This window comes from Elephantulus edwardii, unplaced genomic scaffold (genome assembly GCF_000299155.1).
Source record: "Elephantulus edwardii isolate Elephantulus edwardi_28Jun2011 unplaced genomic scaffold, EleEdw1.0 scaffold00038, whole genome shotgun sequence".
In the NCBI taxonomy this organism is placed as follows: domain Eukaryota; kingdom Metazoa; phylum Chordata; class Mammalia; order Macroscelidea; family Macroscelididae; genus Elephantulus; species Elephantulus edwardii.
This window is the reverse complement of record NW_006399788.1, coordinates 19,857,142-19,871,843: the sequence shown is the minus strand read 5'-3', so window position 1 is coordinate 19,871,843 and position 14,702 is coordinate 19,857,142. Positions and strand designations below refer to the sequence as shown.

The 14,702-nt window shown below is 36.6% G+C and overlaps 1 protein-coding gene across 1 annotated transcript in view; it reads left to right on the top strand.

Moving 5' to 3' along the window:
- The window catches only part of PINX1 (PIN2/TERF1 interacting, telomerase inhibitor 1), a 119,304-nt gene that overhangs the window by 30,690 nt on the left and 73,912 nt on the right, over nucleotides 1-14,702 (top strand). Inside the window, 2 exon segments of the mRNA XM_006903769.1 lie at nucleotides 1,106-1,198; nucleotides 12,061-12,137. Coding sequence (XP_006903831.1) covers nucleotides 1,106-1,198; nucleotides 12,061-12,137 — 170 coding nt within the window.

The following is a 14,702-nucleotide window of genomic DNA, read 5'->3' as shown; positions in this document are numbered from 1 at the left end:
AATATATACATTGTTATGTGCTATCAAATCACAAACAACTTACAGCCTACTGTCCAGCTGGTTTTTAGAAGGAATAAATCACATGGCAGGAAATTTCCCATCCTTCTCTAGCAATATTTTTTGTATTTATATATAAATTATATACACACACATAGGAAGCTCTAGTGGCTTTGTGGTAAGGAAGTGCACTGTCAATTCAAAGATAATTGGTTCGAATCCATCAGCTGCTTAATGGGACAAAGATGGATAATGTCCTGCTGTGTGATTTACTGCCTCTGAAAATCCACTGGAGGGTCAGCTATGAGTCAGTTCTGACTCAGTGACACACAACAATAATGTGTGTTCTCTGTATACATTATATATATATAATAGAGAGAAAGGCCCATGTCACATTTTGGTATTTACCGAGGATTGCTTTTAGCATCCTGCTGCCACAATTCAGAGGCCTCAGTTTTTCTTTGGTCTTCCTTTTTTTTTGTTGTCCAACTGTTACATGCGTATTAAATAATTTAAAAATGCCATCATGGGTGAGGCACATCTTAACAAGATTAATAGTTGCAAAATATTCATTCCTTTGTTTTAAACTTAAAATTTAGTGCAATAAAATATGTAAATGTTCAACCAAATAATTTGATTCTTTTAATATTTTAGTTCATGAATTCCTGAGAAGAAATATCAAAACTTTGTATCATGGGGATTTGTTTGAAAATTTATCCAAATCTCATATTTCCTAAGCTTTCTCTGTCCCATTAGGTATTTCTGTGTTGGTGTTATTGATTACTATCCCATATAAATTTGGTGATATTTATAGGTGAAACACTGCCATTTTATTCTTCCTTTTCTGTATTAAAAAAACACACCCTAAAACTGAAGCCCCTTGATTGCCATCATGTCGATTCCAACTCATAGTGAGCAGGTACAGTGGACCAGAGCTGCCCCATAGGATTTCCGGCACTATAACCTTACAGAGGGGCTTTGGTGGTGTATTATATAGAGAGTTGGACTGCTAACCCAAAGGTTGGGCTCCTCTGTTGGTTCAGCTAAGACTGTCTTACTGAGAATGGGTCATGTGGAATGTAATGTAATACTTTCCCTCTGTTTTTAGACTCCTCAGAAAATAAAGAGAAGAAATCTTTTAGCCTTGAAGAAAAGTCCAAAGTTTCAAAAAACCGTGTTCATTACATGAAGTTTACAAAAGGTAAAGATTTACCATATTTTTCTTTATTGTTGAAATATGTATATATTTTTTGAAATATGTATATTTAACCTCAAATTCTTAAAGCCTATATACCTGCTTATCAGCAGGAGCTTCTCATTTTAATCCACAAATTTGAGGATACCTCATTGAATTGCCCAAAATTTGTGCTCAATTTCCAAGATCTGTGATGAATCACTTAAGAGACTTCGATTAAAATGCAGATTCTGATTCAGTAGAGCCGAATCTGGGCCCACCATTAAGTTTTATATGCAGGTATAATGGAAAACTGTGCATAATGGAAGGGTTGACTCAGTGACTGGGGCAATGGGGGTAGATATGTCGGAGACAGTGAATTTGGCTTAAGATAGAGCAAGGCTCAGAGCTGTTCTATATAAGATCGCTGTGAGTTGGAGTCAACAGCACATAACAATCACAACATAAAGGCAAAGCTAAAAATGGAAGTCAGCTTTTATTTTGAAGCAAGAAAGGAGTTTATATAGCTAGATGAGAAAGAATTAGGAGGAAAAAGTTGCTCAACTTTTTAACTTATATTCTCTTGTTATTGACAGCTTAATGTTGTTGCTAAATAGCTCCTCATCTACCAGTTTAGAGAAATTACACTCTAAGGTCTCAAATGTAATAATTTAAACTACAGATTTGAGCTCTAGTGGTCTAGTGGTAAGAGGCTGCTTTCCACTCCCAAAGACACATGGTGCAAATCCACCAGCTGTTCTGCACAAGGATGGTTAGTCTCCTCCCTTGTGATTTACTGTCTTTAAAAAAAACCAACAGGACGGTCAGCTATGCATTGATCCCAACTATATGGTAAACTACAAGGTTACCTCACACAAAATTTCTTCATTTCATGGAGTATTAACTTAGGTCATTGACAAGATAAAGTGAGAAATAATACTTGAGAACTAGATGATAAATTGGATCTTTATCACTACTTCTCCTTTCTTTTTCCCAACATCCAGGCAGATTGTAGATTAGGATTATCTGATTTGCATATGACTTGGAGTTATGAACCAACTATTACACTAAAAATTTGAGGTACATGCAGTGGTTTGTAGTATCAAATGTGTTACTTTTTATATGTATATGAAAAATTACTACTGTATTACTATGTTAAGATGTCTTAGTGTATCTGAAAAGTCTTTAGTATTTTTTATGGAAAGAAAAGTACTGAATTTATTCAGACATTTGAATAATTGGCATTAAATATTGTTGTTATTGTTGTGTACTATCAAGTCAGAACCAAGCCATAACTGACCTTCCAACGGGTTTTAATAGACTGTTAATATGTGGGAGGAGATTGCCCATTCTCTGGCAGACCAGCCGCTGCCTTTGTAATTGCAGCACAGTTTCTTACCCCTAACCCACCAGAGTTCCTTTAAAAGTACCTAATTGTTCCAACTTGTGTACAGTGTGACTGAATGACAACTCATTGTTTATATAGAGCTCTGGTGTCTTAGTAGTAAGGAATTATGCTGCTGACCCAAAGGTGGTTGTTGTTGTTAGGTTCTGTTGAGTTTTATATGACTCGTAATGACCCTATGAGCAATGGATCTGAACCCTGTCCTGTCCTGTGCCATCTTCATGCTTCCTGACACACTAGAGCCCATTGCTACAGTCACTGTGTCAGTCCACCTGGTTGACGGTCGTCCTCTCCTCTGAGGACCCTCTAGCCTTCCAAGCATCATTTCCCTTTCCAAGGAATAGCCCTTCCTAGCAGCATGCCCTAAGTATGTGAGGTGAATTCTCACCATCTTTGCCTTCAAAAAGCACTCTGGCTGCATCCTCTCCAAGATGTGTTTGTTCTTTCTGTTGGCCGTCTAATGGTATGTTCAGTGCTCTTCTCCAGCACCACAGCTTAAAGGCGTCAATTCTTCTGTCATCCCTATTCATTATCCAGTTCTCAGATGCATAGCAAGTGATTGGAAAGACCATGATCTGAATCAGAAGTACCTTAGTCCTCAAACTGACATCATTACTCCTCAATAGTTTAGAGAGGTCCCTAACTGCAGACTTGCCCAATGCAGTACATCTCCTGATTTCCTGACTATGGTAACAGTTGTGGGTCCAATTAAGATGAGGTTACTGACAGTTTCAGTCTCTTCTCCATCTATCATGAGATTGCCTATTTTAACCACCGAACCCAAAGGTATGTGGTTTGAATCCACCAGCTAGCTACTTGACGGGAGAAAGTCTACTGCATCTGAAAACCTACTAGAGGGTCCACTATGGTTTGGTCCCAACTCAACAGTACACAGCAACAATATAGCCATTAAGGAGCTCTGGTGATGTGATACTGAAAGTTTTGCCTCTCTGGCAGTTCAGATCTACCAGTGGCTCTGTGGAGAAAGATGAACATTCTCCTTTGTGATTTGGAAACTAGCTAGAGGGTCAGCTATGAGGTTGACGCTGACAAGTTTTCAGTGAGACTTTTGTACGTGCAGTTGTTCACTTTGACCACTAGGTGGTGTTCTTGTATTAGTAAGGAGAAAACGATTCTATCCCATCAACTCTGGCAATGTTTTCCCCTTTGACATTTCATGAATTAAGTTATGAACCAACACTTATGGGTACTTTCCACCTACAAAAACCTATTTATTGTATAATATATTTAAAATCTAATGTTATGATGTATATGCCATGGTATCACCATTTGATTTTTCTTCTATGAGAGGTGGTGGTTGTTGTTGATTACTGTTGAGTTGAGCACAACTCATAGTGACCCTATGAATAAAGGGCCTGAAGCTTTTCTGTAACTATCATCATTTATCAAAGTTCTTAGTTTCCAGAGGCATATGAGAGATTACACATTTTTATTTCTTTGTTCTAAGAAAAACATCTCTTTAAAATATCTTGTCCGTATTATTGGCATTTTCCAGACTCTAGATATACAGCTGAATAATAGTGGGACTTAGAACTCCTTTTATGTAAACTTTATGTAAACAATATCATGATAGATGGAGAAGAGATTGAAACTGTCAATAACCTCATCTTACTTGGACTCACAATTGGTACCAAGTGGTTCTTACAGGTTTTGGTTTTGGACTCCAACAAGAAAGGCCTGAATTTGGTTTAAATGAAAGGCCATGATAGTCCTGAACAGATTCAGGCTACATAGCTTCTGGGATGCATATAAGAAGGAGATAGAGCCATTATCCTCCTTCCTGTTCCCAGCAGGTGTGTTTTAGATTGCTTTTTCCATGCATTGCGTTTATCTGCCTCTTAGATTAGAACCTCCTTTGTTGTTGTGATCTATAGTTTATGACAAGCCAGGTTATAGAATTTGTTACATCATTTATAACTTACCCCTGCTGGAGAATAGAAAACTGTTGACCTTCATAGTAAGTCTTGCATTTTCAACAAAGGATAGTTACTTCATACCCACTCCCTTAAACATCCCTCCTTATTTCTTTAGACCCCATAGAAAAACGAAGAGATAAGGAAAGAGGTGCAAATTAATGAAATACGGCCTATAACTTTTTTTAAAGCTGCCTTTTATGTTTTTACTTGTGCAAATAGAATCTTCTGCTTTCCTTTTGTGTTAGACTCCATGCATGATTTCATCTGAAGCATTTGCTGAAGCTGGAATAAACCTCTTTAATCTACTTTAATTGAATAGATGCCTAAAGCACCTACTTTCTATTTCTAGTTGAGCCACTCCCTCGTTGAGTGACCCTGACAACTCCATCGTTGAGTGATGTGTTTTGCCTTCGTTTACTCTCCTTTCAAATTAGGCTTGCTTAAATTATTAGCCATGCTGGAAATTGGAAATAAGTGGAAAAACTAGAAAAAGAGACAAAAGTCCAAGTGGGGAAGAAAAGATTTCTGTTTCATCTTTATAATCCACAGTAAACATTTCTTTTACTTAACTTTCCTTCCACTTCCTAAAAAGAACATCTTATTTTAAAGCAGGTATTGTTATTGACTATGAAAGACAAAGTACGTTTTCTCTAAGATACACTATCTTAGACCACAGGATGGCTCTGGGCATCACTCATTAAAATCTGTGTGATTTCAGAAGACTCATTTATTAGTCGGGTGACTTCTTTCAGACACTTTCCTCTTTTTTTAAAAATGAAGGGGGGAAAATAAGTACTAAGCTAGTATTAAATAGGTTCTACATTTTGACTGATCAGAAAAGATCCTCTCATGGGACTTTTGCCTTTTCAGCATTGTGAATAAGAAAGATATTAGTACATGGGTCAATTCATAACGTGTTTTTTTTTTAAATTTTTATTATTATTTTGTGTTTGTGTACCATTAAATCAAATCAGATCTGACTGGTACAGGAGGAGATTGCCCCTCCTTCTCCAGCAGAGCATCTGGTGGATTTGAACCACACATCCCTGGGATTGCAGTGCAGCTTCTTGCCATTAGGCCACCAGAGCTCCCCAATTCATAACATTTTAATGAAATTACTAAGTCATTTGTTGGTGAGAATGATTCGTATTGTAACTCCTTCTAGGGTTAGAGAAATAAAAACATAGAAAGGTGAAATTTAAATTAATACCTTCGTGATAATAAAAATAACTGTTTGACTTTAGTGAGACTGCAGTAGCAAATCCTATTATATTGTGAAATCTCTTACCACCTCGCTATTGGCTACTTCACTTAAGATCTGATCCAAAAGTATTCTTTTCTCTAGTCCGAAATATCATTTTCATTTGAAATAATTTATCATACAATTTATAATTTTTATTCCATCCTTACTGATTCAACATCTTGACTCCACTGTGGTTTCTTTTCGTTTTTAAAGGTGTTTGGTTAGATATATCTGTAGAGAAAGAAAATATAGAGAAAATATCTTTATGAAACAGTTTTGAAGTCTTTTAGCTATACAGTGGGGTTTGGCAAGAGATTATGGGGTTTGTTTTTTGTTTTGTTTGTGGGTTTTTTTTTTTTAGTTATGTGATGCACAGGTAGAAAATGGCATAAAGTGTAGTAATACAGCTTTTAATTATAATTTATTCAGACTTCTTATTCCTGTGATAATTTTTAGGATTTTGTTTCTTTTTTTTATTAATTTTTGTGAAAGTTTACAGAAACTTAGGGTTTCCACTCATTCATTTTTGCACTTTTCTCCCTGCCCACCCCCTCCCCAGGATTTTGTTTCTTAAACAAGGGAAGTGCACACAAAGCATAGTTGCTAGTTTAGAAATAAGCAAATATAAGATTCTTCGCATAGGAAATTCCTTTGCACATTTGAATTCTAGTAGTTGGTGTTAGAAGGGCATTAAGCTTCCTCTGCTGATTCTTCTGGCATTGACCGTTAGTTGTTGTGTGGATTCTGACTAGTGACAACTCTCTGTGTGTCAAAGAACTGTGTTCCATAGAGTCTTAGAGACTGTGTCCTCCTGGAAGCAAATTGCCACACTCTTCTTCCAAGCCACTTCTTTAATGTAAAACACAGACTTTAAGAAATTCGGAACGTCTTACTGTTACTGATTAAGGTGGCACCCAGGAGTTGGAATCAACTTGCTGGTTCTGGGTTTGGTTTTGGTTGATGACACAGTGATTAAAAAGCTCAGCTGTTAACTGTTTGAACACATCAGACCCTTGGTAAGAGAAAGGTGTGGCAGTCGGCTTCTGTAAAGACTTAGATTCTAAACCCACGGCAGCAGTTATACTGTGCCCTCAAAGGTTACTGTTCTGGAAGCCACCCAGCAGCCGTGAGGTTGGGTCCTCACTCATTTAGTACTGCGCTCTAACTCTTTCAGGTTTTGTATGAATTTGTCATTATCTCTGTCCTAGGTTTATTATAAGTCCTTTTTTATTTTACTGTAAATCAATCAATCAGTATTTTTTAAATTTTTTCCTTCTTTGTAAAATGTAGCTTAATTTGCTTGGCAAGAGAACTTATTTGAATCTTAAACTTTTAAAAATTATTATTCTTTTTAAACAAAAACATCTCTGAAGCCCACATTTCCTTGCCCTTGATCTTCAGTAGCTGCAAAAATGGGCCTACAGATGGCAACAATGTGAGAGTGGTGCCAGACCGACTGGGTTTGTTCTGTTGTGTTGAAGTCACTATAAGTTGTAGCTAACGTGAAAGCACCTGACAACCACAAAGCTCCTTTAATTGAAGAGATTTGACACTTTTCGTGTATGTGTGAGACTCCATTATAATAGCGTTATAATATACTTTTCTCCTTATAATTTAATTGGTGTGTAATTTGTTTCTGACCTTAAACTCCAAATCACCACAGTTCTTAAATTCTTTTTTTTAAATTTACCTTTTTAAAATTAATTTTAACGAAATTTTACAGAGACTTAGGGTTTTCATTCATTCATTGTTGTACTTTTCTCTCTGTCCACCCCTCCCCTCCCAGTTTGCTCTTCTCTTTGAAAAGTAAAAGAAAACTTTTTTCATTGTTATGCAATCCCTCCCCCCAAGTCCACTCCACTATGCAGCCTTCATTCTGGACTCCTGTCATGATAATAATACCTAATCATATATCCCTTTTAAACAGTTCTCTCCCTCATCTGTTTCAGTACATTATACATTATTCATCCCATCTTTGTCAGTCTCCTCCGAACCCGATATCAGTCCTGTTTTACAACAGTGATTTGGTCCTTTCGTGAGTCAGATATTTCACTCAGCATAATGTCCTCCAGGGTGACCCATTTTGAATAATATTGAATGAGTTCCTTGTTTTTCAATGCAGCATAGTATTCTATTGTGTGAATATACCACAGCTTCTGTATCCATTCGTTTGTTGATGTGCATTTGGGTTGTTTCCAACCCCTTGCTATTGTGAACAAAGCTGTGATAAACATGGGTGTGCATATATCTGCTTGGGTGATGGTTATAGTTTCTTTAGGGTATATTCCCAGTAGTGCAATTGCTGGGTCACATGGTATTTCTATTTGCAACTTTTTGAGAAAGCATCATACTGCCTTTCATTGTGATTGTACCATTTTACCCTCCCACCAACAGTAAATAAGGGTTCCAGTTTCTCCACAACTTCTCCAGCATTTGTTGTTTGCTGCTCTGTTGAATTTTGCTATTCTTACTGGAGTGAGATGATATCTCATAGTTGTTTTGATTTACTTCTCTCTCAGAGCTAGGGATTTTGAATATTTCTTCATGTGCTTGTTGGCCATCTGAATGTCTTCTTTGGTGAAGTGTCTGTTCATATCCTGTGCCCATTTTTCAGTTGGGTTATTTACCTTTATCTTGTGATGCTTGAGTATTTTATAAATTCTAGATATAAGTCCCTCATCAGACATGACATTACCAAATATTATTTTTCCCAGTCTGTGGCTTCCCTTTTTACCCTGTTGGAGAAGTTTTTGGATGTGCATAGAGATTTGATTCTTAGAAGATCCCATTCATCTATTTTATCCTCTCCTGGTTGTAGATTTTTCAGGATGATTAGAAAACTGTTTATGTTGTGGATTATGACTTCTAGAGCTCTTCCAAGTTTTTCTTTAATGACGTTTATAATCCCTGGTTTTAGTCCTAAGTCCATGATCCATTTTGAATTGGTATTTTTCTACGGAGTGAGGTGTGGATCTTGCTTGAGTTTTCTACAGATAGTTTTCCAATTTTGCCAGCACCATTTGTTAAAAAGGCTGTCATTTCCCCACTTAACTGATCTCATCTCCTTGTCGAAAATCAGTTGACCATAGGTAGATGCCTGATTTCTTGATTCTCAGTTCTATTCCATTGATCTATGTGTCTGTCATTGTACCAGTACCATGCTGTCTTCACCACCACAGTCTTGTATCTATTATTTTATTGTTTCACTTTCTTCCATTTTTTGGGCTTCTTTGGGTTATATATCTGACTATAGCAATCAAATTCCTATCTTTCAATTTTCTCCTTTGATAGACTGGAAAACCCGATAATCATGATGTTTAAGAGGTAAAAGAAAAAAACAACAACAAACAACCCAACAACAACAACAAAAAAAAAACCCAAAAAACAAAAAAAAACCACACCATCCCCAAACCCAAATCCATTACTGTTGAGTCAATTCTGACAGAACAACATTATTGGACAAGAGAGGGTCTCCACAGCTACAAATCTTTACCAAATAAGACTGTACGTTTGTATCAGCAAAGCAGCTGGTTGGTTCACCACTGTGCCATCAGGATGCCTTCATTATTATGAAAACATCTGAAATAGTAAAGGAAGGACTGTTCTCTGAAAGTATGTCTTACTCTACTGGACACTGCTCTATCTATATCCATTTGGGCACTGGAAGCTTTTCTCCCCTTTGAATCTTAAAAATGCTGCAGCTAATTGATGAATGAATCATACCCAGATTAGTAGTATGTATTTCCTATTATATATTTTATTGCCATTTGAGTTTATCAGGACGCTGTGGTAGTCTAGTGGCAAAAAGTTGCACTGCAATCCTGAAGGCATGAGGTTTGAGGCCACCAGCCACTCCACAGGAGAAGGATGGGCAGGTCCTCCTGTGAGATTAACTGTCTCTGAAAACCCACCAGAGGGTCAGCTATGGGTTGGTTCCAGCTTGATGGTACACAGCAACAACAACAACAACAAACAGTTTGAGTTTATCAACAGTATTTGCTTTGATTTTATCATAATTTAGAACTAAAACCAATAATATAAACTAATTTTTAATAAATATTTTTTACTCAAAAGTGACCATGATTTTCTAATGTTTATTAATTATTCAGCAGGATCATGAATAAGTTCTTGAAGCTTGTTTCCATCTTAACATTTGTATGTTAAGTTCCTTTAAGTTCCTTTCTACTGTGCAAAGCCTGTAATAATGCTGATTTCTGTATTTACTTAAGTGAATTTTCTAAAGGATAGAAATGTCTGCTGGAAGAACCTATCACCACAACTTTTCAAACATTTGTACCTTTGTTGGTACAGCTTACTATTTCTACCAGCTTAGCAGTTTTCCCTTTGACTTAGTTTTGTTTTTAATCTCACTTTAGATTGTTCTCCTTTAATCCTTCCAGCAGTCTTTTTAGTTGAATTGTCATAAGTTTTTTAAAAATTGTATTTCTTGAAGATTGTTTAGGCCATCATATATTTTGAAATATGTACAGTTTCTTTTCTGAAATAGAAGCATCTGCCTTTAGCAGCCTCGCAGTGGAAAAATGAATGATTTTGGTGGTAAAGCTGAGGGTAGATATTTGGCACTTCTAGGTATTGGTGCCTTTCTCCCCCATCATTACCAATTTTATTTTGCTCTTATTTGGTTCAATTTCTGAGCTCCTGTCTGATAAGCTTCTTTTTTGTTGTTGTTTTGTTTTGTTAATTAGACTTCTTTTAAGATTTTTTTTTTTTTTTGTATTCTACTTAATAATAAATTAGAGCCAGTGAAGGCGTAATTTCTATCTAAGGGAAAAAACAGAGAGCAACTTAGAGTGTACCAGAGAAGCACTCCTGTACTTAATAGGAACAGGTTGTACTAAGTGAACCATTTAATCTGGTAATGCTGCCAATGAAACTGGTTTTGGCAATTGGTTTAGAATTAAACCGAAGGTGTTTTGTTTTTTAAATTTCATGGAGTCACTGAGCAATATCATATTTGAATGCCCTAGTGGTAGTCAGTGAACTAGAACCTTTAGGGTCATGATGTCATTTTGTCATGATGACAGAAACCAAAAGACAGGTGAGTCAGTGATAGGTGGAACTTGAGTTACTAAAACAAAAAATACCTGTTTCTTAGCACTTCACTCCCCCAAAGTCTAAAACTGAGCATGTATAGTTAACATCTTAAAGGCGTCTAACAGTGAAGTTGACAAATGGGAATATATTTGGTTGACTTGTCACAGAGTGTTATTGAAAGAAGTAGAAATTCCAGAGAAGTAAAGTTTAAATGAGTTGGTTTATAATAACAGTTAAAAAATTTAGCTTTTTATTTAAGAAAAAAAAAATAAGGCATTCTAAATCCTTTGGATATTATTTTTATCAGAAATAATTTTATTTCCTGATCTTACATATTTTTTATTTTGAAATGGTGTTGCTATAATAGTAAAGAATATTTTGAAAAGAAAAATTTGAAATCTCTTTATCCTTATCCAGTAAATATTGTTTGCATTCGTTATTTTCAAATTTCAGTCATTCTCTTAGTGAGTTCTTATATTTTAGTGAAGGAGCCCTGTGCTTCTTTGTGAGAAAAGATCTAGAGATAACGCTTCCATGAAGATTACAACCTAGAGCGCCCGTAGGGCAGTCCTCCCGTATCACCTGGGGTCTCTAAGTCAGAATTCAAACCACAGCAGAGGGCAACATGTGTCGGATATGATACATGTCTTACTCATGTGAAGTTACATGGAGTTTGAAGCTAGTGGCATTTAGATTGCTCTGTATTTTATAATCTAAGTAAGTAGCCCCTGTCTCTTTGAACTTAATGAGAGCTGTTTTATAAATGGAAAGTGAGAGACACAAGATCTCACTGGGAAGGCATACCAATAATGTTACTCGCTTTAGGATTTGTTTCCTCTCAGTCAACAGGATCTAAGTCTGTAGTTAAGAAAGAATGGCAAATGACTTTAAATTCAATTTATTTTATTAAAAAGTTGTTAAGTTATAAGGAATTCTGGTGGCACAAACACGTAAGCACTTTGCTGTTAATGTAAAGGTTAGTGATTCAAACTCAGCCAGCAACTTCAAGGGAGAAAGATGTGGCAATCTGTTTCAGTAAAGATAAAAGCTAAGGAAACCTCGTGGGGCAGCTCTGCCCTGTGATAAGGGTCTGTTTGAGTCAGAGTCAATTCACTGAGTCCCTAGAGCATCAACATTTTATGAAAGAAGAGATGACTCAAAATCAGTAATTTACAAGATTATTTCTTTTCCAAGACCCACTTTTATTTCAAGAGTTTAGTAACTTAGATTTGTATTCTTTGTTTTTAAGGGAAGGACCTATCATCTCGGAGTAAAACAGATCTTGATTGTATTTTTGGGAAAAGACAGAAGACGAAGACTCTTGAGGTATTGAACTACATACAATTGATATGTTTGGGTTTGTTTCTTAGCACTTTACAGTTGATGTATTTAACAAAATTTTATTTTCAAAATTTTCTTTTTGACTGTATAAAGGACTGTCTCTTAATAGTACAAGTCATGTTAACTCAAAAAACCTTTCAGAGGTTTAAAACAAAAGCCAAATATAATCCTTATTGGTGAATAATATATTTTATAAGCAATCTATAAAGAATGTTATTTGTTGTTTTTTGTTTGTTTTTGGGCATGAAAGCTGGATTGAAGGTAAAATACCTATTGCTGATGTAGTCTGAGGCAAAATATCTATCACTATGAGGAGAGGGAGGTTGCATGCACCAAATCTGCTTATTTTGCTCAGACTGCATTAAAAATTTGGAGTATGGATTGAGTAACAAGACTATCAGGTGCATATTCCAGTATCAATTCCTTCCTAAAAGCATTTTGTAGCTATTACATCAGTATGGAAAATCTGCCCTTCCTAACCACAAAATTGGGTTGTGTAATCTGATAAAGAGTTTTTGTGTAAAAAGAGAGTAGAAGAGGAGATTCTGAGATAACAGAATATTTAAAATTGGTATTGTTTAAGAAATTCTGCTCGCCATAATGGTAATCTGGTAATGTGGAATATCATACTTACATTTCTTTATTGTTTCCTTGCTAAGGCCCTTAGTGACCAGAACAGAAAAAATTTTTCTCCAAATTTGACAAATATTTTTTTTCTAGGAGTATATATTGTTACTTAATATTAAACATTTTTAAAGGCTTTTTCTATGAGAAATTTTCTTTGCCCTTTGGCACTAAAACTTTAGTTCTTTTACCATTTTTCTGCCCCTACAACCTTTAGCATAGTGAAGTTAGAGCAGTCAAAACTAAGCGCACTGACATGATGTGATTTCGACTCATGAGGACTTCCACCAGGTTCCTGAGGCCATAAATCTTGATGGGAGGAAACTGCTCATCTTGAGGAACAGCCTGTGGTGGATTTAGCATGCCAGCCTTTTGGTTAGCAGCTCAACACATGGCTCGCTACACCACCTGGGCTCCCTTAAAGATAATAGATGTTATGTACCGTTAAGTTGCCTGAGACTAATAGTGACACTATGTACAACACCTCTGAACCCTGCTCTATCTTGAGTCGACCTTATTGTCTTTGGCACACCTACCCCCATTTCCTAGTCGCAGAGTCAATCCATCTCATTGAAGGTCTTCCTCTCCTGCGCTGTCCCTCTACCCTACCAAGCATGATGTCCTTCTCCATCGACTGTTCCCTCCTGGCAACATGTCCAAAGTATGTCAGACAGAGCTTCAAAATCCTTGCCTCCAAGGAGAAGCCTGGTTTTACCCTCTCCAGGATGAACTTTTTGTTCTCCTTTCAGTACTCTTCTCCAGCACCAAAGCTCAAAGGCATCAGTTCTCCTTCTGTCATCCCTAGTCATTGTCCTGCTTTCTGATGCAATTCCATGGCATGCATCAGGCACACCTTAGTCTCCAGACTGACATCTTTGCTCTTCCATAAATGGTCATTTACAGAGGAAGGGGGCATAAAACTGGAAAATTGGATTCCAGTGGCTCACTTAGAACTGGTACCATCTAAGATCTATGATGAGTCATGTTAAATAAAGGCAGCCTGATCTATTTAGGAAGTATTATGGCATGGGGCTGCACTGAATGTTTCATTCATAAAAGAATGTTGGAAAGATCCCCAAGCCTTAGCTTCTAGTTTCCCACTTTACCATTCAGTGGTTTGTGTAACCCTGATTAAACCACTCTCCACTCTTAGCAACTTGGCACCTGATTCATCTTAATCTTTCACTCAAATTCTTCTCCTTTGATTATCCTTAGTAATTTCAACATGCTCGAGATCCCAGCTCCACGAAGTCTCTTGTGCTCTATCTCTTCTCTGCTCTAATAGTCCATTCCCACAGTTACACCTCGTGCCTTTGAACCAGCCCTTTCTTTCCTCCTGTACTCTTGACAAGTGCTACTTAACAGTCCCAGTTCTCTCTGCATCGGCCTTTCCAAATCATTACCTTCTTCGATTATATTCTCCCTACTGCTAAACCCTTCTAGCCTCAACTCAATCTTCTCTAGGACCCCCTCTTTGAAACTTTACAGTTAGTTGCTCAGGGAAGGAAATAATGTTTATAGACTTATGGTAAAATTTTTGAAAATGTATATATGTGGTTAGTGCAGGAAAAGAGGGGCTTAGAGGTTTCTAATCCTCTGGCAGACATCAACTTGAGGACTTATTTGTGTTAGATACTGTAAGGTTTTCCAATACTCTTCCAGGCTTCTTTACATTTTGGAGTTTGGTTGTTGTTATTGTGTGCCATCAAGTCAGAATCATTATAATCTTAGCATAAGTAGTTCTTGTATTTGATGTAATTCAGAGACCATTTTCTAGAATTTTCCCAGGGAAAATCTATTTTGGTTTAGTTAGCAAACTATTTTTCTTACATGGTTTATGTCCAGTTATATGTTTACCAGTCTTTCTAGTTTAATATTTTCACCTGATGTTGTATTTAAAACCCTAATGACTGGTGAGGCTGTTTT